Consider the following 26,024-nt stretch of genomic DNA (forward strand, 5'->3'; position numbering starts at 1 on the left):
GTTGAAGTCTCGAAAGGCGGCTTTTTTAGACTATTAGGAGGCTGCGCTTTTCAGTGTATAACGGGCCCTGAGTCGCGCGCGTAAAATGACCCGATGTGGAAGTGAAACCGCGGGTTGCAGGTGGCTCGCAGTATGTTTTGCCTGTGGTCCTGTTTGTTTTTGCACCTCCCCTCTGTTTGTTTGGAAGCACACTTTGGATGCCACAGATGTGGTTTTAAAGCGTCCGCTATTCACCTATCCATAAAAAGAACAACATTTTAATAGCAACAGCTTTCAAAGCCAGATGTGCAAACGCTTCATGTCAACGCGTAAAAACAAAAGCACGGCGTTAATAGAGAAAGCTGCTAACTCTTGATTTAAAACTTAGTTCCTCTGTGCGGTCTTGAGTTGTCTTCGGCACTTCGCAGGTGAACGTCATCTCACGGTTAGTTGGGTCGGGGCCTCGTGTTCTTACTAGAGGGCCTAGTTTCTAGCACTTGTAATTTAGCGACCTGAGATGTATTGAAAAGGTCTTAGCTATTGTCAATGGTTCCCGTTCTATGTTCGCGATGGCTCTCCTTCGTCGGAATATTGTGAGAACATTTTGCGAGAAACATAATTAGGAGAGAATTTTAAATACGTGAGCTTTTTTATTATTATTATTTTTAATGAGCCAAATCCACTTGAACAGGAACTGAGAAAAAGCTCGAAAGTTTAATATCCACGGAAGTATACAGCTATTCACGCTGTTATGCGCTGTGCTTTGCATGCCAGCATGAGCTGAAAAATGTACGGAAATAATGTGATAACTATAGGAAGGTGCAGGCTTTTTATTTGACTCTTCTTTATTTAAAGCTGCAAAGCAGACCTAATTTTGTTCTGAAATGTTTTTTTTTACAGTACTAATAAGTCCCTATTAAGGCAAATAATGCTTAAATATTATCTCAAGTGAGCAGAAAACCGATTACATCAATTGACGTGCGCAGCGAGGGGCGTTGCGGCGCTTCACCAGCACAGTCAAGTAAATGTGAATAGCATGCATCTGCCACAGGCCTTCTTTTCTACATAGCCACTTCGGCAGCAACGAAGTAAATTTTCTATAAAATGTATGGGACGCAGATTAGTTTTAGTTGCAAGCATCATCATCAATTACTTACTTGTATCGAAATGGCTGATGGAGACAGTGTACAAAACGATAGAACCACCGGCTGCCTAGCCGTTTCCTGTCTGCGTCTGCCATTTCTTTAGTAGTAATGCATTTAGAAAGCCAACAACTACTAGCTCAACAAATCACTTTAATGGCCAAAGGCGCATCCTTGCGTCCTCGGCGACAGGGTTATCATCATCTCCTGGGTTCAGATCTTCCACCAATCTCTTTACATATATGCCGTAGATCGTCAAGTAGAGCTGGAGAAGAAATAACTGAACCCGCGCTCGAAACAATGTAAGCTATATGTAAGGTTCAACATGAAAAAAAAAAGTATATATATACACACACAATGGGGCTAGTCCCACGAGGGGATTCGGCTCATTTTGATCCGTGCGTCCGCAGGATTTGGCTCATTATTTATTTGTCATAGAACTTGCGCGCAGCTTCTATTTATAAGCGTGACTGGGCAAATTTTTTTTTTTATAACCATTATTTCAATGGAAGGTTCGATTTACGGGCTGGCTATTGCAGTAAACTTTGACTAAGTTCCGGTTTCTGCATTTAGCTCATTTCGAGAAGGATAAAAACTCGTCACTTGCGGCAGCCGCCAGCTATAACCGTGCACCGCTGTGGTTTCAGCACAATAGAGCTCAATCGAATGTCACCAAAATGAGAAACAAAATTAGCAATGTGGATGTTTCCAAAAAACGTCCGCGAAAAAAAAAAAAAGATGAAATAAGGCCGCGCCTTTGGCAATTAATTTAAGCGATTGACCTTTCCTGTGGAGCATGCGATGTCAGTGTGAGGTTTCGGCAACGGCTGCGTGAATCGAACTAAATTAGAAGAGAACAACGTCGTTTTGTAACTGCGCGGAGACAGTTGCCAACGGGACGATAGCTTCGCTTTAGTTGGATGTCGAAACGGCTTTGTCGATACAATGATGACAGTCTACTTACGCCTCTAGACAATGAGGCAATATCCGTGCCATGGCGATGGCGATGATGGTCAAGAAGGACGGTGATGGGCGCGCAGACAATTCAGAAAAATGAAGTGCTCACTGTAATGTTGTGGGCTTCGCAAACAGTGAACTGTGCTCGTTTCGCTTCAGCTAGCCGGACCAGAGTTCATCTTTTGGCCACCATTACCAAGTCGGCTCGATACCTCTTCTGACATTTTTTTAATTCTTTTTAAACAATTCTTTGCCTCTACGGACGCGCTTCAGCGAAAAGTGTCGACATTGGGCTGCAGGCCTTCGCTTTTTATACTCCTTTGGCAGCCGTTACTTGCTATTGATGAGGTGAATTCATCAGGTCGCTGGACTCATTCAGACGATTACCTTTTTGTTTCATGCAGATACGCGTGATTAATTAGCATATGGTCTGCCGCCGTGTTACACAAGTTTGCCAATCAACGTGCTATACGTGCGTGGTTGTATACTTGGTGTTTGTGGGGCCCTGCACCACGTATAGAGGAATCGCCCACATGTTTCACAGCCCAAAACGAATTTAAAAAGACAATCTTTTTTGAGATAAGAATGCGGCTTCTCCGGACACACTCATACAGGTGTTGGCGGACATCAAAAAATGGGTTGTCAAGATAGATAGATGGACTTATTGAAACGAAAGTCAGAGAGGTTGGTCAGAATGATTAAAACTTAACCTGCTACTCTGCACTGGGGAAGGGAAGGGGAGAAGAAAGAGGATCGTGATGGGTGACGATGTTGGAGAAGGCTTATGAGAAAATATACAGGCACGGGAGCTTGCTTTACAAGCACGAATCGAGTCCGGTGGCGCACAAAAAACGTCAAAGAGCCCGCACTGTCTGGACACCCTTCCCCTTGTCCTGCCAAGCGTCCAGCAGCAGTTTCTCCGATAGAGGCCTCTTTTCCAAACGCTCCAAGGAAACGGCTAGCACATTACTTTCACGCGCATGCACTGGGCACACCAATAAAATATGGTCCACAGTCTCGCGAATTCGACAAGTTGAATATCCCGGGGAGTCCATTTGTCCAATTAAATGCCAGTACCTGCGCCTGAAAGCCACGGTTAAACGCAATTTACTTAACACGCGTGCATGATGGCGCGGAATTTCACGCGGAACATAAATGTCAATGTTCGATCAAGCCTTCTCAGACGAACGGTTGAATAATTCCTGATACCGGTCCTGCTACGAGCTGTGCTGTCGCAGCATTTCTGGAAGCGTAACGCCGCTAATGCTGCATTTCGTGCGTGTTTTTTTTTATTATTATTATTTTTCGCTATGGGACGGCAATGCTATGCGGTAAAATTACGCTCACGCCGCCTCATCAGCGGCGAAATTTCTCTACTGGATGTGAAGTATCACAGAGAAGTGAAACGCACTTTCTGCGATGTCAACATTCAGGTGGATTTTCATGTACTAGAAGTGTTGCACAGATTCACTACGCTTACATGCTAAGCGTAGTTAATCTGAGCAACAACTATTTACTGCACTCTTGAAGGACTTTAATGGCTCAAATCAAAACGAACAAGGCTTGAGGGGAAGCCCCAGTCCACTGAATAACGTTTCGACAAGAGGACTTGTCTTCGTCTGGAACGAAGATCAGTCCTCTCGTCAAAACGCTGGCTAGTGCACTGAAGCATACCCTCAAACCTTGTTCATTTGCTTTTGTGTTTTACGAGAATCTCAGCTTCCTGCATTTTCTCTGCAATGACGCAATAGCTGCAATGACTGGTATTTGACTTCGTTGTACTTCGGAGGGGTTCGTGTGTCGGAACGCATGACGCGTTTTTTGTGATGACAAAGTAATGGAACATATCTGTAGAGAAACAAACGCCTGGCCTTGTGTTTCGACTCTTATGACGACTAGCATTGATGTTTTGAAGGCGAAAGCCTTCAATGCTTCGTCGTTGTCAGCAGGAGCTGTCGGCAGAGGGCGTCACACTTTCGAGGGAGATAGTTTAAAATTAATAAACCCTGTTCCGACCGGGAATGGAACCTCCATCCCTTGGATCCCCAGCCGAGCGCTTTAGCAACTGCGCCGCACCCGGGATCGTGAAACGTTGATCATAATTCCCCTTGTCTACCTTGAGGATAGCGGGATTCCACGAGTGACAGATACTGCGCTTTTAATTTCCTGTAAACGAATTATAGAACGCCGGTTAATTTTGATGCGTTCAATGGAATGCTGGTTGTGTTCGAGAAGGGGCGCGCCACGTACCGTCACAACTGGTCATGACGACACCAGACGATTCATGCATGGATGAAGCTGACCCCGCCCAGCATCCGATCCAGGCATCCATGCGGCGACTTTCATTTGGCTCTTCCTCGAACTCCGCTCCCCACAGCAAACAGAAGCAGACCAAGATGTCTAGGAGGCGTCAGTACAGCAGGCTTCAACGGCGTTTGAAATTGATTTACAGGATAGAAAAGGCGCAGTATCTGTCACAATTCTCCGCGGATACATGTACCACGGCGTAAAGGAAGGAAGGAAGGAAGGAAGGTGGGAGTGAAGAAGAGAGGGAGGTAGAGGTGGCGTAATGGAGGGCTACGATCCACCGCGTTATAGTGGGTTTCGCCTCATCGCACTTTAGTGGTCCAAAGTGCCCTCTAAAATTTGTTAACTGGATCTTCTGTTTATTCTTCGATACAGATAACAGCGAAATTCACAGCGAATCGTGCATCTGTAAGGATCGCTTTGGTCGCACTGAAAGCATGTCACCGCAATCGCCCTGTTGATAAATGACAGGAACAACTTGTCGGCTGCCTATACAGTGCGGGAGCTCGAAAGAGACGCATTTACCATCTCTTGTAATCTCTTTACCCTCAGAACGCGTTCATTCTCTGTAAGTACTAATAATTAATGACATCGATAGATGCTACTCCATCCATTCAATGCTGCTGAACACAGTTATGAGTTAGTACAAACTTGATAAGCAGCAAGCATCTTTTTATTGGTGTGTTGTGTGAAACTACTCTGACCAGCCCCCCCCCCCCCCCCCCCCCCCCCCTTCCTTTTCTTTACTGAATGCGCCCGCTGCGGTGCTGCAGTGCAGTCCAAAATCGACGTACAGAATTTCACGCACAACAGAAAAAATATTTGGTTTTGTCTTTGTTGGGTTTAACATCCCAAAGCGACTAAGACTATGAGAGATGGCGTAGCGGACAGTTGCGGAAATTTCGACCACCTGGGGTTCTTTAACGTGCACTGACATGGCACAGCACACGGGCGCCTTGCTTTTCGCCTCCATCGAAAAGCGGCCACCGCGTCCTCGGGTGCGGCAGTCGAGCGGCCTAACCACTGCACCACCCTGGCGGGCGACAGACAAAAGACGCGGCACTGCATTCATTAGAGGCATACGTGCTTTAAAACAGCAAATCCAAAGGCGAGACAACCACTATAAATTAGAGCTCAACCAACCTGGAAAAAAAAAAAAAGAAGTGAAAAAAGACTATCGCACTACGTTTTTTGAAAGCAAATATATGTTTTAACTAAAAAAGAAACAACTATTGAAGTCCCACACTCTGTTATCAATGTTTGCTTGTGTGCTGCAGTTGTTTGCGAAAGATGCGTAGAGCAAATTGCTGACGCTGGATCATGGAAAGAGACTGTGTGTTTTCGGTCTGCACCTTGATTTAGAAAATTAAACTTATCTGCTGTAAAATAAAGCAAAAACAACGTAGCCGCAGTTCTTCTCAAAAGCAGATTGCGCTCTAAGGCGGAACTGAGTGAAGCTTCTCGAATACTGGAGTGCGTACGGCTTATATTTAATGAACGAAATGACTCCAAGTGTTCACCTCCGCCAAAATGAGTCAGGGACTGCAAGAATCTTCAGCCTAAGTCCGGATCAAAATTCCTCGCAGCCATCGCCTCTGCAAAAGTAGTTTCCTATACTGTTTCGCTGCGCCAGAGAAATGTTGCAGACTGCTGTGCTCCCAATAAATATAGAACACGTGTCCCCGAGACTTATGTTTCCAGAGTAAGAAAAGCAAGAAGCGCATATAAGAGCGCCTCACTCCGACCGAAATGTGCGGCCAGCTATTTACGAAAGCAAGCTAAACAAGAAGGAAAAGGACTTGATATCACCTCCCAGGTCTGAAATGATGTTCCCCTTGCTTGCAATAACTTCGCACGACTTCACTGAATCGCGCCGGTGAGAACAAAACTGAAACTTGGAAGGAAAATAAATAAAGAAACCTGTTCCGCGCCGAGGGCCGAGTGGAGAAGATAGAGAAGCAAAGCAGAAGCGAAACGCAGTCAGCGTCTCAGAAACAGCTTGCTCAAAGTGTCCTCCCTTGAACGCTCCCCGAGTTGAGCGCTCGACGATCAACTGAAGACGTGGAGGATACGCTGCAAGACTCATCAAGTTTTCCTCACTGCTCTCTCGCCCTCTTTTCTTATTTATTTCTCGAACGTCTTCTCCTTGGGCGCTGAGTGTCACTTTTTATTGGCCTTTCGCCGGATCTCTTACTCATTATTTGCCCCTGGCTTCTCGTCGCCGGCTGTATTACGAGCTTGTGTTTTTCGCCCCGCGTGACTCCTGAATCAAAGAAAGGACCCCCCGCGCTTGGTTCAGTGCCACTTCGCGCCGTACCCAAGCGAAGGGACTTAAGGGTGTCACCTTTGAGGGCTTAAATGCCGTGTACAAGTCAAAAGGAGTTTTAACTTACACAGCAAAATGCCAAAACCAACAACGACCGATTCAGTAATGCTTTAGTACTAAGCGTAAAAAAAAAATAAATAAAAAAAATATCGATCTATACGAACGGACAGTTAAAACTAGGCCACACTTTGTACCCGCAAATGCTGGGCTGATTATTCTGCGCAGTGTGGTTCGTATGAAGACGGTACGTTTTGCAACTGCTGCTTATTCATTTTTTTTAATAATGTTGTTTATTGCCTCAGGGCATTCATAGTGCTCTTTCATAGGCGTATAGGCTTTTATGCATATCACTGGCGATGAAGCAATGTTGCGAAGAAGCATGTCATTGTCGTCCTTCTGATCTTTCAGACTAAGCAGTCCATTAGTGCATTGTCTCTGTTTTGCTCTGAAATCATTACTCGTTGAAAAGCGAAGTCTTTCGCTTACGCTATAAGCTCTCGGTATCGAACGGCCCCGTTCATTCGGCTGCGTACCCAGGGCCGTAGAAATATTTAGTTAAATTCAAATGCATTTCTCGTTTCCAGCGAAAGCAATTACGCGGAAACCACCCCGAGGAAGAACAAAAAGAGAGAGAGGAAGAAAGGAGGCTTTTCGCAATTTGCGATGCCGGACAACTTTTAAACATCGACGTATGGGACGCGAGTAGGGGGCCCAATTGCCGCAGCGCTGCTTATCGCCATTTAAATGATGTCCGCCTAGCGTTCTATTGATATCTGGCGCTCTCGACTGCGCGGAATAGCACTTGCCTAAGCCGCCTCTGGCGCCGTGAAAAGCCGGGATAGAGGCTGGCTGGAAATGGCATCTTCCGATGGCTAGGAGCTTAGCGCGAAATAAGAATCGATTTACGACGTCTAGATCAAACATCTGTTGGAGATGGGATAACCCGCAGCGCATTTCTCATGTCGCCAGCCAGGTGCACTTTGTACGCTCTGCGGGTTTTTCCTTTCCTTTGCTTGCCTGACGCAAGCATGACGACAGTGCAATCTATTTGCAGCGTTCCCTTATATAGAATTGGCGTGCACTTATGTCAGGCAATTGGCACCCCAACCTCACAGAGATGCACAGCAAGACAAAATCAATCAATCAATCAATCAATCAATCAATCAATCAATCAATCAATCAATCAATCAATCAATCAATCAATCAATCAATCAATCAATCAATCAATCAATCAATCAATCAATCAATCAATCAATCAATCAATCAATCAATCACATTCTCACGCTACGATACGGCACCCGAGATTGTTGCGCATTACCGTGAATAGCTTCGAATTTTCATGTGCGGGATGGTTTTAATAAAATTCGTTTTGAACGACTATAGAGAGAAATGGGACATGCGACAAACAAGATAACTCAGATAAACGTTACTAAGGGAGTGACAAAAAAAAACTTACGACTAAACGTTTGACGCTGGAATGGCTCAAGCGGCTGGATCTTCGTTTCTCTTTGTCCCTAGATTATCGTTCATGAGTCAAACTAGACGGAAAAGAATAATTTTTTTTTTTGGATCTTCTATTTCCGAGGAAGCTCCAGACGTCCTCTCCGCGTCAGGTTGCGAGACCTCCGGCGCATGCTACTCATGCATGATTGCAGCTCAGGTCGGCACGGAGGCTAGGCCTAGTGCTGCCGCTGCCACGCTGGCAGAGGCAGCTTCGCCGGAGTTGCTCGCTGCAACTCCTGCCCTGCCGTCGACACCTCAACCTGACCCTCGGCCTCAGGTCCAGCTTGGTGCTCCCGGTTCTTCAGCACTAGCGCCTATTCAGCCTTCTCAAAATGGACAACAGCCCGTAAGTGAACTGTTCTCTGGGCGGAGCACGGCTATGGCCACTCAGCTAACACGACGAGATGCACATCCAACAGTGCGTCCTGAGGTGACAAGCTCTTCAATGGACCTATCGGCTCCACCATCCGTATCAACGAGCACCCGTGCGCCTGACAAGCGTCCTTCGAAAGATAATCAACCGAATTCGTCATCGGCAAGTGGTGGCTATCAAGGAAAGCGCTCCTGTTTAACTATCGAAAACAAGGTTGCACCTACACCGGGATCGTCATCTTATAAAGTGGCGATTAAATCTCTAGCCAACAAAAGCCTCACCGATATACCAAACAGGATCATCCAGGCCAACTTGGACGCGTGTCTCGGAACCAGAGGTTTTCGGGGCTTCACGGCAAGGAAGAAGTCAAACACTATAGCTGTGTGGCTCCCGACACTTTCTGCGGTGGAACGTGTCCAAACGCTTAGTTATATTTCAGTCACAAGTGAGATCTCAGTGCCTGTGCAAGTGTATCTAGTTGAAGGCTCCGACTTGCAGCGTTGCGTTGTTTACAACGTCGACATAAACGAAGATCAAACCACCCTTCAACGTGAGCTGTACTGCCCAACGCACCGAGTCATACAGGCCCGACACATAGGAAAGGGGCGTTCCTGCATGATCACCTTGCAAGGCCCTCCGACACTCCCAGCTTGTCTGTACTACTACGGCTGCATATTAAGGCCACGGCCGTATAAACCGAGTGTGGTTTACTGTTATAACTGTTTTCGGGCAGGGCACATGCGCAAATCTTGCCCCTTTGCTACTGCCGATGAAGGTGCGTCTGAAGGAAAAGTTACGTACCGATGCGGCCTCTGCAAATCGGACGACCACGAGATAACATCTCCAAGTTGTCCGACAAAGCAAAAGGCAACGCAGAAGGCTCGTCTTCGGAACACTAAGCGTTGGCCAATAGAGGACATGACACCGGTGCAGACATCCAATCGCTTTGCAGCTCTTCAGTGGAATGATGACGAGTGGCCAGAGCTTCCTGAGCCCGCTTCGAATGCACCTCCAGCTAAGACAAAGTCTAATGATACGGTGCTCAAGAAACGCCGTCGACAACAGCCAATACAGCACTGTAGTGATCTACCAGACGACGATATGGCCGTAGTGGATGAGCAAATCAATCGTATCTTAGCAGAGGTCTCTAAGCTCCGACAACACCGCGAAATGCTTGCCCGACGTCGGCGAGTTGCAGAAGTAACCGCCAAATCTAGTAATTGCCCCACACAACCGCTTTCATTCCGCGCAACAGGGCCATTTTCTGCCTCTTCCCAGTGTACCACAACGCCTAATGATAACTCTGCAACATCGCTGCTCCGCTATATGGTCAACCAGTTATCCAACCTGACATCTGTGATACTACAGCGCTTGGACTAGCACACAAAAATGGCGAAATCCGGTCGTCCTGGTGTACTACAGTGGAACTGTAGAGGCATTTCCACGAAGGTTGCCGAGCTCAGGACCCGACTGCGATTTAACAAGCTTCGGGTGTGGGCTATGTTACTTCAGGAAACGAACGCCTTGCCATCTATTCCTGGCTTCAGCGGCTACGTGTCTCCTTCAATGACCGACCGTCGCGTGCAGACTGCTTCTCCCCCGGGAAAGGCGGCGATATATGTTGAAACGAGTATTCCTCATGTACGCCTTTCTCTCGAAAACTGGTGCACATCATACCAAGAGGTAGTAGCAGTTGCTGCGAAATTTCTGAAAGGAACCGTTGTTCTTGTTTCTTATTACGTTCGACCAGCTGGCGGCGCCTCTTCCCGTATTAATCTTGGCTGGTTATTAAGTGTTCGTCGGCAATACCCCGGGTGTCCAATTTTAGTCGGAGGCGACTTTAACGCCCCTCACCCAGATTGGGGGTATCCGACTGCAAGCCCTCGTGGTAGGCGTGTGCGGGAAGCCTTCACTGATGCCCTGTTTGTTCTGCTTAATCACCCTGGGACAGCAACACGGCCTGTGCGTCACATACATAGTGCTGCCTATGCTCCAGACTTGACGTGGTGGTTGAGCGCAGGAACTCCCTCATGGCACATGGAGCCGGACTGCTGGGGAAGTGATCACCACCCTATCCTCATCGGTCTCCATCCCTCCCGCCTCCGCCCTTTACGCCGCAAATGTTCTGTGATAAACTGGGACAGCTTTCGCTCATGTCTCGACAGTATGTCTTCAGATTCGCCGTCACTCCTTGTTGACCGTATACAGAGAGCACTAAACAGCGTTACGACTACTACCTGGATTGATGTAGGTCTACCGGCACCAGATCTCGGCCTGCTTAACTTGTGGGCAGCCCGCCGTCAAGCTGAGCTGGCTGCTACGCGAGACCCTACTTCGGGGCAGGCACGTACACGACTGAATTATCTTACCTCGAAGGCTCGGAGATATGAACGCGATCTATCGCGACGCCAGTGGCATGCATGGTGTGAACAATTTTCTGATAAATCATCGAATGCCTCACTATGGCGAACGTTTCGTGCAATGGAACATGGTCGTCGTTCTACTGACGCAGCAGCAACAGCATGCTTTGCGGCTAATCTGTCGCCGGGTGATTTCGCCAAAGAAGCTGCTCGAAATTTTTCCTAAAATACGATATACTGCCTCCTTCAGCTGTAAACCTTAATTTGGCAGGTATCCCTGCAGACGCATGGAAATTACCATCTGCTGCCGACGCAGATGGAATTGCGAGCCCCTTTTCGATGTGCGAGCTGCTGGCTGCAATTGACGATGCGAAACGGAAAACAGCGCCCGGCCTGGACAAAATTCAGTATGAGGTTTACAAGAACCTCAGTACTGCTGCACTTCCTCAACTACTAGACACCATAAACAAAGTGTGGCTTGATGGTATCGTACCCGAGAGCTGGAAAACCGCTGTCGTGATCCCTATTCCCAAACCTGGGAAGCCTCCAACGGACCTCGCCAACTTGCGGCCAATCTCCTTAACATCAACGCTTTGCAAGCTCGCAGAGAAAATGCTAGCCACACGACTTTCTTGGTGGCTTGAACAGCACGGTTTTTATCACCCTGCTCAAATTGGATTTCGTCCATACATAGGTACAGAGGACGGGTTGGCTGTCTTGGCCTCAGCAGTTCTGTCATCTACCCGCAGCCGCGATGTACGTACCATATTAGCAATGCATGTTGAAAAGGCATATGACAACATCAGTCATGCTGCAATCCTGAATGCCATTGACATGCTCCATCTCCCTCCGAGAGTACGCACTTTTGTCGCATCATTTTTGGACGGACGAAAATTTGCAATACGCCTCAGCGGTGACACTGTTGGTTCATTCGTTTCACTACGTGGCGTGCCCCAGGGATCAGTATTGTCTCCGACGTTATTCAATATTACTTTCATCCCATTGGCGTGGCGCTTACATGATATCCCTGAAATCAAGTTTTTGCAGTACGCAGATGATATCACGGTATGGAGCACTCACCATGATCTTCTCACTCAAGAGGCCGCCCTTCAGTCAGCATTAGACGTAACCTCTGATTACGCATCCTCCATTGGCCTTCAACTTTCTGTGTGTAAAACTTCATACACGTCAGTCGCCAACCGCTGGGGACGCCGTAAACTTGCCTTAAATCCAATTCGTCTCTCTCTATCAGGCACCCCAATACAAGAAAGTTCGAGCCTGAAAATTCTGGGCTTAACAATTCACCAATCAGGATCAGCGACTGCTTGGCTCTCTCAGGCAAAAAAGCAAGCACTTCAAACTATAAGTTTAATAAGAAGAATTGCACCTAAAACGGGTGGCGCTGGCTCGTCTGTTGCACGCCAGTTAGTGAGGGCGGTTCTGCAGCCCCGTATTGTTTATCAGGCCCAGTTCCAGCATCTTACAAGGGCACAATGGGATCGCCTTGAAACCGTAAATCGAGAAGCTATGAGAACCATAACATGCCTTCCACAAATCACACCGGTCGTAGCGTTACAGGAGAATGCGCAGCTCAACACCATCGATGAACTGGTGCAGCAGCGCCGAGATGCTCGCAGACTCAAGGCCACTTTGTCACATTCCACACAAGCACTGAGGGCGTATGCAACGTCACACATTATTCTTCAGCCACCTGCGCCAGTTCTCCCTCCCTGGAAATTTATACAGTTAGGAGACAACAAGCCAACTGACATCCGCAGACCGACGTCTGCCAACTCTGCATCGTTGCTACGCCAGAGATTTCAAGAGCAAGATACTAACCTGCCTCAAGATTCCATAGTAGTGTACGTAGATGGAAGCCTGCAAGGCTGTGAAGCCAAAACGGCAATCCACTGTCCACGGAGACCTAGCCTGAATCAGACAACTAAGTTTCAGCTTTCGGAACCACTTACATCTTTCTGCGTTGAGCTTGTGGCAGTTCAAGAGGCACTCTGCTCCGTGACTTCTATAACCATGCTCCCTACAGCCCACATTGTCATCCGCACTGACGCACTTCAAGCAGTACGTCTGCTCCGACGTGTCAGCCGCTGCCCTAAAATTTGCCAGGACATCCACCAGCTTGCGGCGCGCATCATACAGTCAATACGCATTGAGTGGGTCCCACGGGATCTGCTGCCTTCCCAAAGTCAAGCTGATTTTGCAACCCGCCTCGTGAACCAAGACGCATCAATCCCACGGCTTCTCGAAGTCGACGACGCTACCCTCCTTTTGTCAAGAAAGGAGCACCTCCGGCGCCGCACACGTGCACTTATCCCTCCGTGTGCGATATCCCTTCCCCGCGGTCTCACCCGTGCAGAGGAGGTTGCGCTTAGGAGGATCCGGGTCGGTGTTGCCCTTACACCAGCAGTAACTAGGACGTGGTCATACTTCCAACACTTATATCCTCGCCCAGGATGCCCGATCTGTAACAACGAAGATGTCGAGGCCGACATCCACCCCTTGCTGTGGGACTGCCCAGCACTCAAGCCAACACGAATCCGGCACCTGAGAATAGCTGGCCTTTCAGCAACCAATCGTGCCTCATACGTCACTTGGACGCAGGGACGTCATCATCGCTCACTTCTGGACTTCATAAAATCAGCCAACCTTTTTCCATTCATTTAATCATTTATTCATCCTTCATCTCGTAACCTACTGATGCCCTGAGGCAATAAATATCGACTTAAAAAAAAAAAAGAATTATTTTTATGATGGCCGTCATCACTGCCGCGTGCAGAAAGAAGCAAACTAAAAAAGCAAAACAGATGCGAAAGTAAACATTGAAAGATGAGGTGCGTCGCGCCCACCATGTCCGCTTAAGCGTCTGCTGCAACCACAGACATCCTCCAAACCCGCCAGACGTCTGAAATATAAGTCATACAGAAGATTATGCAAAAGAGCGTTTGCTTATCTAATATACTCCAATTAGTGTGACGCTAATACCAACACTGTCGCTAAATATGGCGCTAATAATTCTAGAGGAAATCAAAGAATTGTGAAAAGATATCGTATATACGACATAAGCCTTTTAAATCCTTATGAATACCCGATATGCTCCCGAAATGACCAAAGAGACTTTTTAAAAACTTTGCAGCATTTTCTACTTTTGGACTGCGCACAAAGCTGTTAATTTGCGATGCGTACGATTTCTGCTGCAAATGGAGCACAAGTTCGTCGTCTCTTTCGGCTGTGGGGTCTTGTCCGCGTGAGTAAGTGCTTGTAGATTCCGCATTTTTCGCAATGAGTGTTATATATATATATATATATATATATATATATATATATATATATATATATATATATATATAGAGAGAGAGAGAGAGAGAGAGAGAGAGAGAAGTCTGCAAACACGCTTGTGCCAACGCTAGCGTGTAGAAGACAGTGACGTCGTCAACATAAGCCAGCATTTAAAAAATTTTAACCTTCAAGACATGAAGGCTAAAATCATATATGTCTGCATCTCTGATGACTGCCATAAATGAAGGATCGAGATATACGGCAAAATCAAAGGAAATATGGGACACCCTTGCCTTACTAAAGAATGGACTGGCACCCTCAAGCTAAGGCACTTATTTATGACGATACGCGTTTAATGATCTTCATAGAACATTTTAACACTCGAAAATGATGCTTCCAAACTTTCAGTGCTGCAGTATACAGAAAGACGCCTAATACGAAACTCGGTCGAAGCAAGGTCAAGTTGCAACATGGCCACCCGATACTCCATTTTATCACAGCGCTCTAGTACGCTCTTTGCAATATGAGCGTTCGTATTAGTTGTACGGCCCTTAATGCCGCTTGTCCGATGTGACCCTGCCAGTTCTCAATCATGCTTTGGAATCTTACAGCTAAAACTTCATATAGATTTTGTAATCTGTGTTGGTAAGGCTTACCCGCCTATATGAACCTACCAGGAGAAGTTTATTCCGGTCCCCGGTTTTCGGGACTAACACTTGTGTGTGCCGTAGTTAGCGAACTGTTAAGGCAGGATGAGATGCCAAGCAAGCGGGTAGTGAACGGTGCAAAGCGGTGTGCGTCAGGAAATGAAACTAAGCAAATTGGTTTTAAAAACGAGGTCACATCGTAGGCTTCGTTTATTGGAAGCGCTCTTGTTGGGCACAATCGTGAATTGTTCGGCAATGTGACGCATCTGGGGCTAGACTTCGTAGTAAATTCTTGACCCGAATGCCAAGGCGTAATGACAACATGAGGAAAAGCCTTGTCGCATCAATAAAGGTGCACATGGTCGAAAGGGGGATAGAGGAGCTGCAGGCAGGCGAGTCGACAGGGCATGGAGAGCCCGGGTGCTGCATTTTTCAGTGTTGCGCCATCGTCGCAGTCGAACATACCGAGCGCTAACTGCCAGCCTCCCGCGCTGTGCATTACATGTGTTTGCCTTTGTCCACTTCAACCCGCGCGCATTGTATTCAAGCACGTCGCTGTCGCATTGTGTTAGTGGTCTCCAACTGTCACAGTGCGTCACCATAAAGGACTCCACTTATCGAATTCGTCGTTCTCTCTCTGCAGCCGTCTTGTGATTGAAAACCGTGTCTCCAGCCGAAACCGAAGAGAAGCCGGAAGAGCTAGCGCACCGGATTCGCATTTGGCCTTTTTTTTTTACCTTTTCTTGTCGGATGATATATTATGCAAAGCACACTTTGCGAAAACATTATTTTATCTCGAATCCACCGCAGTGATAAGGTGCTCGATCACTCAGCCGGAGTACCCGGCATCGAACCTGAGCGCAGGAGCCGCGTTTAGGTGAAGGCGAATAGTCAAAGGCATCCTAGTGCTGTGCGATGTCAGTACACGTTAAAGTACCCCAGGTGGTCGAAATTAATCCGGAACCCTCCACTGCAGCGTACTTATTTGACTGAGCAGCATTCACCGTCAAACCCCACCATACCATACCATACCATACCATACCATACCATACCATACCATACCATACCATACCATACCATACCATACCATAACATACCATACCATACCATACCATACCATACCATACCATACCATACCATACCATACCGTACCGTACCGTACCGTACCGTACCGTACCGTACCATACCATACCATACCGTACCGCACCGTACCGTACCGTACCGTTCCCTGCCATACCGCACCATATAAAATACTGTATTTGGTTAAAGCTTGGTGGGCTACAAAATTTGCCTATCTGTCTCCTAGGAAGTTTTCGCTGCACTGATAACTGCCTAAAACACTGTACGAGACACCTGCACAGTTACGTCCTTTTTAACCGATACGTGACTGAACGTTGTCACGTTATCGCCATATTTGATAGTCTCACAACTAGGAATGACGGGAGTTGAAGCTTGCCTTACGCTAGGTAAATCGTCGGCCAGTTATGTCCTTTTCACGTCATATCCTAGGGGGAAACATTTACGTGACGAGGAATCTGCAGTGTAGTGCCACCAAGTATCCAAGCAGACGTTGGGTTACGTAACAGAAGAAGCTGCCTTTATTTAGGGGCACCAAAGCGGCGCTCTAGATAAAACTACAAGCTGTATGAGTATCATAACCTGTACTGCCAATAGTTTGTCAAATTATTTAGTGTGCACGCTAGAGGCGACGAAATATTTTGAAATGCATGCTCTTGATGTTGGGTAGCGTCATAGTGTGCTTTGTAGTAAAGAATTATAAGGTACCTTGGTCTTTCAACGCCAACTTAGGCAGCGTTTAGTTGAGCGAATGCTAGCCTGATATGAAGACTTCTTCCAACCAGCTGTCTCTTGTATTGGATGATGCAGAAGTGAAACTGAGTGCGAACTAAAAAAAAAAAAAAAAGAACCATTAGATTAGATTCACTCACGCTCCTAGCTCACTTCAGGGAACCAAATTTCTTTTAATGGGCTGCGAAGTCTTTGTTGACTGGGCTATTTCTACTGTGACTCCATTATAATGCGCTCAAGACAGAACTGTGGGTCTTGTGCTTAGAATCACAATGCCGTTGCCACGGAGCGGCTGCAGCAGGTGATTCATGTCCACTTCGTACAGGAGGCTCGACTTTATCCTCGACTACAGGACCTGCTCCATGTGAATATTTCTTTCAACGGGTTGTTCACTGTTAGAAACAAAATTATTGTTATCCTACAGTCTTCCGTCTCTCATAGTGTGCTAACTTTCTGATTAATTCTATGCTCCATCAAAGAGCAGAAAGTTATCCTGGAATACTGCCTGCTTTTTATTGTGCGTGACTTTTGCCCTTTAATACGAGACTTACTGCCGGCCGAGAAAGTTTACGCGACACGGGAGTTAAAAACGTTTATTTCGGAGCTGTTCCGCCAGCCAATTTGCTCAGTCGCCTAAAACATGAGGATGATTGATATGCTCCAACCCCTTGCATCAATATCGGGCGCATAGGGCGGAGACAGCGCTGTACATTACATTTGTTCCAAGACCGTTTGGTCAAGAAGAAAAAAGCTCATACTATCCTTTTCAATGACAAAATAACCAGTTGCTTCTTAGGAATAGCTGATTTTGGAAATGCTGGGCAGCGTTCACAGAGACATCAGTCTGACAAGAAACATGCCGTCAGATGAAAGCATACATAACTTTCGGGCATGCCCAAGTGGCCAAGCGATCCGAGCGCATTGCCTCTGGCGTCTCCGTTACGAAAAACTTCGGAGGACTGCCTCGACTTCGTGACGCACCCTCCCTGAAACACACCTCAACTCAGAAAAGTGTCGGCGAAGACAACATCGTTATGACTCCTAACGGTATACCCCTCGCCTTTATTCACTACGTCTGTCGCTTATACTCGGCGGACAACAAGAAGCTGACAAGAAATGTCATGCGCCTGCGCCACAACTTCCGAGTGGCGTGTGCTGTCGGAGTGCCGCTACGCATGGCGTGTCACTTGGACTTGAATCTTGCGGCATTTCTAAGGTGATCAGGGCCTGCGTTCCATCGCACCAGATCTCACACTGTGCAGCCTCTCCTCCCCTCTTCAGCTAACCACTGCTACCGGCGCACGCCTGCGCGTTGAGCAGCAGTGTCAGCTAATCTGTTCAGCCTGCACTGTTTGCCGCATACTTCTGTTGCCGCGAGGCGTAGTGTGGGAGACTAATCGACATTTGCTCAAAATAATGCCATGTTAGGGGCTTGCTAGTTGAGCGCACTCATTTCCCAATTGACTCGGCCTAAATGGGGCGTGGCGGGGCGCCGTCCCTGCTTTTTTTCGTTTTTTTTTTTTATTCCGTGCCGGCGTGCGTTGAGGTGAAGGAGAAAAGGAGGAGCGTCATTTTCGACCGCCGATATGTTCGGTGTTAGTAACGCCAACTAAAAAAAAAAAAAAAAAAAAAAAGAGAGAAAAAATGACGCGTCGTGGAGAGGACTATTACGCATGTGCGCTTGCTAGTTTTGTGCATAAAATTTGGTTCTGTAGACGTTGTCGGCTTTGTGCGTGAGAAGTCATGACTGCAGGTGGTAGTTGACATGGTCCGGCGCTGATCGGTCGAAGGGATTTGTGACGTCGTGATGTCACATGACATGACAAATGCTGCAAATAGGGTAGCTCCCAATTAGTGATTAAGCGAATAGCAAAGTGAATGTACGCGAAGGAGAGGACAGTGCAGACTGGAGCCATTGATGCTGGCGCGTCATACCATTAAAGGCAGAGCTTAAGCCTCCTGGTTTCTTATGTGGATTTAAAGGCGTTACCAGATGGCTTAAGCTTATTACTACATAAACAACACTCGGCTACTTTTCCTGTTGCAAGCATGCCGCATTTGCTAGTTTATTGGCTTTATTTGTTAACGTTATAGGACTACCGTTACTTCTGAACCGGTTTACAACTTGTACGTTCGAAAATCGCCCCCCCCCCCCCCCTCTCCCGGGAATGTACTTTTTGTTATAGTTGCAGATCAGAGAAAGTTACCAATACACGCAGCACGATGCCTTAAAGACTTCTATTAGTGCTGTTCGGTACATGCTAGCCACATAGCATAAGAGCTCACTTTAAACTCATAAAATACTGCGCAATAATAAAATGTCCATAGCCCTAAGATAAATGTCGTGTCATGTACAAAGTAGACGGTGCATGAACAGAAATGCCTTTAATTTGCGAATTTAAGCTCCTACATTCTTCAAAACCATCCTCGCTGCTTTGAGGGAAAAGCGGGCAGTGAAGAGTATCTTCTTCGTTCCTAAATGTCTTGAGCCAGGGTTGCAAGGGGCTCCCATGCGGATCTGGTATCAGCAGAAATTCAACGTCGTGAACGTAAATTGAGAGAGGAAGAAAACCTCACCAGTTGCACCACCTGGCAATAACTTTGAGAAATTACGGTGAGAAAAGTAATGAAAGAGAGAGAGAGATAGAGAGAACAGCGAAGGTAAGAGGGGCACTTTTGGGTCTCCTGATCAAGAGATCAAGATGGCAGGACAAGCGCGGGGCCGACCCGCGCGCATTTTCTCAAACGAGGGGCAATTCTGCCGGTCAGTCATCGAGCCGAGCGCCAAGTTGTGGGCGCGCGGGATCCGCCAGCAGCTGCCGGGGTGTAATTTGCGCACAGGGCGGCAGACCGCTCGCAGCCAAGGAAAACAGGAATCTGGCTGAGCCGGCACACCGGTCGGGATCTCCGGCCGCTGCGGCGCTCACGCACACACTGACCCGAGCTATTTGTGTTGTCCGTCGCAAACAAATCCAAACGGCCGGTCCGTTGGCGGCCGCTCGCTAAAGTTCTCTGACCGAGAGCAGAGCAAATACCTCCCTGCCTGAATGGCGGCGGGGAGGTCCACGGGCATTACTGCTTCTCGGCGAGAGAGCTTGATGGAGGCAGTTCATTCGGCGAGACGTCACATGTGTACGCTGTTTGGAGGGTGGCGAAGAAGCCGGGCGGAATGGCCGCTCTTTCCATTGTCGCGGGTGCTCACCGGTGAGCGGCAGCCCCCTTTGTTTCATCGGCTTCGCGATTTCTGATCTCTGAGCAGAGGGAAGCGCGCAAGAAAGCGATTGCTCGGCACCGGCACTTCTGGAGAAGAGGCGCTGTTCGAAGGATAATCAACCTCTGGGCCGGAACGCCAAGGTGGAACTGTCGCTCGGAACTTGTTCCCCAAGGGCAGAATCTCATGTGTTAGTGGAATGGCGGCATTTTTAAACTCAGTATTGTTCCTACCGTTTTATTATCTCTATAGGTGAAAACCCTGAAGAACTGTGTTATTTTGCGAGAAGCTTGGACTTTATTTTTTCTGCTAGCAAGGGTATTCAAAATAGGTAGTCGTCGTCATCTAAGCCTGCTCACTATCAATAGTACTGTTTCGTGCTTCCCGGGAAGAGGTCATTAAAGAGCGGCTCTTTTTGTACACGTTTAATAGTAATGAAGCGTTTGGTCTAGCGGAGCACCTAAGTGTTTACACCACCACTGCACGGACCAAGTGCTACGTACGAGAAATGTTCTGAATGTACACTGTATGGTCGCACGCACTCTAATGACGTCGGATGCCTTACCGTCCTGTGCACTGTAGATATCATTGCAGCCAAAATAGCAATAGCCTCTTCTCAGTTGTGAACATCAGTAGCAGGGTAGGTATAAAGCGGGAGAGACTATCAAAGCGAAAGCCGTAGTTCAGAGGTTCCCTCAGTTCCGGTGTTAGATTGGGACGCGTGGCACAATTTTGAGCTCGGCACAATCCCCCCCTTTTTTTTCTCCCTCATGAGCTGACCCAGCGAATCAGTCCGTACTGCAGTTGCCGACGATGGCGCAGTATCGGAGCAGCCTATAAGCGTATCTATTTTTTTGCGTAAACAAAACAAGGGCGAGAGCCACGATATATGTCTACAGCCCACCGCTATCGGCCTGTGGAGTGCAAGAAAGCAGTCACGAATAACGACCTATACTTTTGGTTTGGTTCGTTGCCTTCGGTTGGGAGACCGTGCCCCGGGGAGAAGGGTGCACGAACGTTAACGTTCTCTGCACAGTTCAGGCGCAGGAAACCCGATGCCCCATTCACTCGGACAGAGAACAGACGCTTCTCTGAGCTAAGAAGCTTAGCGCTCTGCAACAACACGGTAATTATAGGTAATACCTTTCTTGCGCAGAAGCAGGCTTGAGCGGTCACTTTTTTGTTTGCTCTTGATGCATCATTAGTAATTCCCTGGTAATTAGTAGAAACACCGTAATCAAGATTCCGAGTTTCAGAGAGACAAAAACGGAAATGCTGTTACTAGACAGGTAACAGGTGCTGGTTAATTACTCTAAGTGGATGATAATGAAGATGATTGTACGAAGAGAGTTAGAGATGATAAAATGCGTTAGGTTCGGATGCTGTCTGTCTTCATTACCCTAAGCGATACGCAATCTTTATTCAGATGGATCTGCTTGTCACGCCAATAAGCCTTTCATACGCCCAAGGATTATTACCAACGAAGACTTGTGCATCCATGCAGCTGTGGTAAACCAGGTGAGTGGTGGTTTGACATGACACGCATGTCGTTATGGGCTTAGAAAGGGAGTCGGAAGAGCCTTCCGGTCGTAAGGATGGAGGAAAGTTACCTTCAGCTTTCTGGCTAGTAACAAATATGGTTTCTGGAATCAAAGCCCGTACTGTTGTAGAAGGAAAACATAAAAATAAACTCACTGTTGCTTTAAAAATATCGGCACCGTGTATTGCCTGCTTCGAGAGAAGAAGGCTTCAATAAAGGCGGAACAATCCAAGAAACGAGATGGATGCTACTGTTTCTATGCAACGGGTGTATTAAGTGGTTAGACAAAACTTGCGCTGGGTAATCTGATTATTTCTGGCTTCAGCACAGTATTTATGCGTTGTAAATATATTTATTTCTTGCCATGCATGGAGGCATGCGCTAGAAGATACTTCACCGCAGTTTCATTGATAATGCACTGCGCGAGATGTTCTCAGGTCTCGTCGGCTCACACCGATGGTCGGTTGCCTTCGTTCTTACCTTCTGTTGTTTCATCATAAAAAAAAAAAAAAAAGATGTTTGAGTTAAATTACTGGAAAAGTTAATTTGCCTTCTTAATGTGGATTTTGTTTTCCCCGTGTCTCCCTTGCCATTAAAATTGGCATCCTTAGTATCAGCCATTGTACGCTAATTGAAGGAAAACTGTTTTGCATGCTGAGTTCGCATGTACCTTTCGCTGCACAGTACGCCTTCTTAAGTCTTTTTTGAGCGAAAAAATTATAAACGCGGTTTTGGTTTATGCAGTTAAATGTTCTTAAAAACAAATAGTTGCCGACAAAACTCGCATTTGTTTTCCTTTTTTTCTTTTATTTAACTGGATCCAGAATGTGCCTTAAGATTTGTCTCATACACGCAAAATCCGTTTCAGATTTTTGATGTAAGAAGGTGCTGAAATATGCTACACTTTGCACATCGCACTCACAATCGAATTTGTTTTTTTTTTTTTGCTTTATAACTCCGTGAATGCATCATGGGAGTAATCGCTGAACGTAATCATTTATCATGCAGTTCCTGAAAGCAATACAGTTTGTTCATTTTTCGATCGTCCTCACGTCTCTGATTTCCCGGCACCGGCATATTCCGGGCTACCAAAAAGTAGAGCGCGTTCCCGTGACTTTCGATTCTGCACAGCTGTGTCGAGTGAGCGCCGTGCGGGAGACAGTTATCTAAGCTGACATCAACGGTTCCCCAGCTCTATATATTTGTAGAAACCATCGTCCAAGTTGGAGACTGGCCGTCAGCCACACGATTACCTTATTGGTCGGTTTATTAGGTGCAGTGTGTTCTTTTCGTCCTCTTTGTACATGAAATAGGCCGAGAAGTAAGCAGGGGAAGTACAGTCATAAGTTTTACGCTCCCCATGGTTACTTATTTCTACTCTTCGCGTTTGCCCCCCAGAAATAAAAAAAAAAATAAACACGGTTAGGAAATCAACACCTGCGACGTCTCTTTGGCCGAAAACTTAAGTTGCGGGCTTTATCGACTTCAGTGCGAGGTTTGTTTTCTGCGCTCTGTGCCTTTGATATGAGTGCAGAGTGCACAAAAATGCAACGTGAACTGTATTTAATGAACCCATTTTTTTTTTTTTTTACAGTGAACTGGTTGTTTGCAGGTGTTGGAAAGAGCAACAGAGAGGCAAAAGATTGCAAACAACAGCGCCGTGCTGTCACACTTTACCCTGTCCGTGTTGCTCGCTCGGTTAAACTGCGTCTCAATTCTATGCAAACCAACTCGCCCAGCTTTACGTCCTCTAGTAAACATGATGCTAGCAGCTGTAATGCAGTCCTTATAGTCGTCATTATCCCCACTTGTGTTTATTGCTGGACAAATGTGCCTTCTACATACCTCCAATCAATCGGTGTTTGCACTAGCGGCTTGCCTCCTTAACACCGCAAATTTCCTACCTTCCTGCCGGATTTGCCTCCTCGTGAACTCTACTCCATAACGTAGAGCAATGCGAGTGTAATGTGTCCAATGGTAACGTAGTGCCGTTTCGTCTACCCTAATACAGCGTGGATAGAAGCTGTCCCTGTGATAAGTACCAAGAGTGTAGGAGAGCAGACTCACGCTGGACGCTCAGGCTGAACCAGGCACTCTCGGAGACGCCCTCCGAGTTTCCTGCAAAGCACGAGTAGTTTCCCGAGTCGTGGCGGCTCAGCTTCTGTATGGCCAGGAAGTTGTCGTTGACCACCAGCTCCTGGGGCCCGGCAGACGGCACGAGCACGCTGCCATCGCGCCGCCAGCCCACGTCGCTCACTGGCGGGTTGGCGCGGGCCTTGCACTCGAGGAACACGTCCGAGCCTTCGACCAGGCTCGAGTTACGGTACGGTGGTCCTAGCTCCACGCTCAGAATGGGCTTGTCTGCGAAGCGAGAAGGAGCCGCCGCCGTGGTTATTTGGATGCGATCGCGCTACGCGGTAACGTTTCAAAAGAAAAACGTGAGAAGCGGCCCCTGCGAAATCGGTTAGCGTGCGTGTGAGCGGCGATTATGTAAGGTAAAAAACTAACCGAATGTTTAACACTGCGGCAAGTCGCCGACAGCCGGAGTGGCGAGAAACGCAATCACTAGTGAAATAGTTTAGTCACTTTGGGAAGGGGATTTCGGGGAAGCGGTCGTCACACATGGTCATGCGATGCTGCTCATGCATCCATCCACATAAAGAAGCAGTCCGACCTGGCAACCACAGCGAGGGAAACGAGAGAGGAGAGAGCGTACGAAAGAAAGAAAGAAAGAAAGAAAGAAAGAAAGAAAGAAAGAAAGAAAGAAAGAAAGAAAGAAGGAAAGAAAGAAAGAAAGAAAGAAAGAAAGAAAGAAAGAAAGAAAGAAAGAAAGAAAGAAAGAAAGAAAGAAAGAAAGAAAGAAAGAAAGAAAGAAAGAAAGAAAGAAAGTGGAAATGGAGTACTTAGAAGGCCACAGCACGGACGACGTCGTCGTCGCCGACGACGAGTGCGACATGATTTCATCGAACGCGCCAAATGCGGCTGTCGCTGTGAAACAAAAACGAAGGAGGTTAACGCCATCAGCTCAGCTGTCATTCGCCGACGTTGATTGTAACGAGACTGACAGCGTGAAGCGTATGCATGCCTCAGGAGTTGCCGTTTGCTAAGTTTTGGTTTAAGATTAACGATTCAAGCCTTGTTCTTAATATGTACAGTGAACGAGTGATTAACCTACAACGAAAATTTGTGCCTGTAACGATGCTACCAACCGCACGTTATCAGACCTTCAATAATTGGAGTAGCAGGGAGAGATCTTCAGTGACGTCGCCATTGTATTTTGATAGCGCTTTTTTAGGCACTGATCGTCAAAACAGATATTAAAGGGCATTGCACGCTTTTACGACTTACAGTTTTTCGTTGTGATGCCTGAATCAAAACTCACTCGCTCAAGCACTCCGCCTACAGCCTGAAGCGTTCTGGTGGAGCATGCCTTGATATGCCATGCACAAAACACAGTTCTTGCTACATCAAGAGATTCAATTAAACGCCAGTGTAAGAAAGCGCACACTTTCGCTCGAGTCTGAGAAATCGACCTTCCTCAAGCAGTTAGCCTAACGTCTTAGCTAATGAGCGTGGCTGCCAGACTGCAAAGTGAGGCGGAATCGATCTTCAGTTTGAAGCGGAATAAATCCGCGCCCATTTTGTTAAGGCTAATCCGAATCAGTGAAGAGGCTTCGATCGAATAAATAACTGCAGTTAAGTCAAACCCGGGTGTTCACACTATGATCCAGGCGGAGCGTATTTTCGGAATAAATGGCACGTTGGAACACGGCATAAGAAGTCATGGCCGCTATGGTAGAATCATGGTGACACCATTTGTTTGAATCACAACATTGTGGAATCGCCAAAAAAGCAGGATCTACGAGCCCGAAGGATCATTTCAAGGCTTCTGTCTTTAGCGCAAGAACACCTGCGACAGTGACCGCACTTTAGGAACTAAATACCATTACTTAATTGTAATTGGCCTTGGAAATGACGACGTGGTAATCGGCGCAATGACTGTTTCTCTAGCCCTCATGCTCTATTTACACATCGTAACAGAGCGAGGGAGAACCCGTGAGAATGAGGTACGAGGATCAGCAGCGCTCTTCGTGACGAGAAGCTTGAATAGGCAAAGCTGCTGCTCGAAAAACGAAAAATAAAAGCACGTTCGCATCAGAACACGCTTCATGGCAAGTACGATCCTAAGGAAGACGTCAGTTCAGTTCATATTCCTTAAAGAAGCCTATTCAGGAGTCTTTAAGGAAGTGCCTAACAATTTTAACCATTTTGGCATTAAGAAACAAACAGTGTCTCTGGCATCCTATAGCGCGGACTGAAACCTGACTGCACCTGCATATTGTTGATGACAGCGTCTCACTCAATTTGGTGGTGTTCTTGTTTACCAGGATGGCACACCCAAAAGGGGTGAGGTAGTTATGACTGCCGAAAAACATTTTTATCTCCTTTCGTCTCTGCATATTGTTTGCTTTAGAAATGGTATGTGCTTGCATCTCACCTTCATTATTTAACCGCCTCCTTAGAAAATATTACAGACCACTGGATAGTTCCATTTGTTTCATGTCTAATATGCGTG

General features: G+C 47.0%; 1 protein-coding gene across 1 annotated transcript in view; it reads right to left on the reverse strand.

Annotated features, from left to right (window-relative positions):
* The window catches only part of LOC146205838 (synaptogenesis protein syg-2-like), a 439,404-nt gene that overhangs the window by 55,644 nt on the left and 357,736 nt on the right, over positions 1–26,024 (reverse strand). Inside the window, exon 6 of the mRNA XM_084586959.1 lies at positions 23,516–23,809. Coding sequence (XP_084443085.1) covers positions 23,516–23,809 — 294 coding nt within the window. The remainder of the gene's footprint in view (positions 1–23,515; positions 23,810–26,024) is intronic.

This window comes from Amblyomma maculatum, chromosome 1, assembly GCF_055883805.1.
Source record: "Amblyomma maculatum isolate TAMU_Amacu chromosome 1, ASM5588380v1, whole genome shotgun sequence".
Lineage (NCBI taxonomy): Eukaryota > Metazoa > Arthropoda > Arachnida > Ixodida > Ixodidae > Amblyomma > Amblyomma maculatum.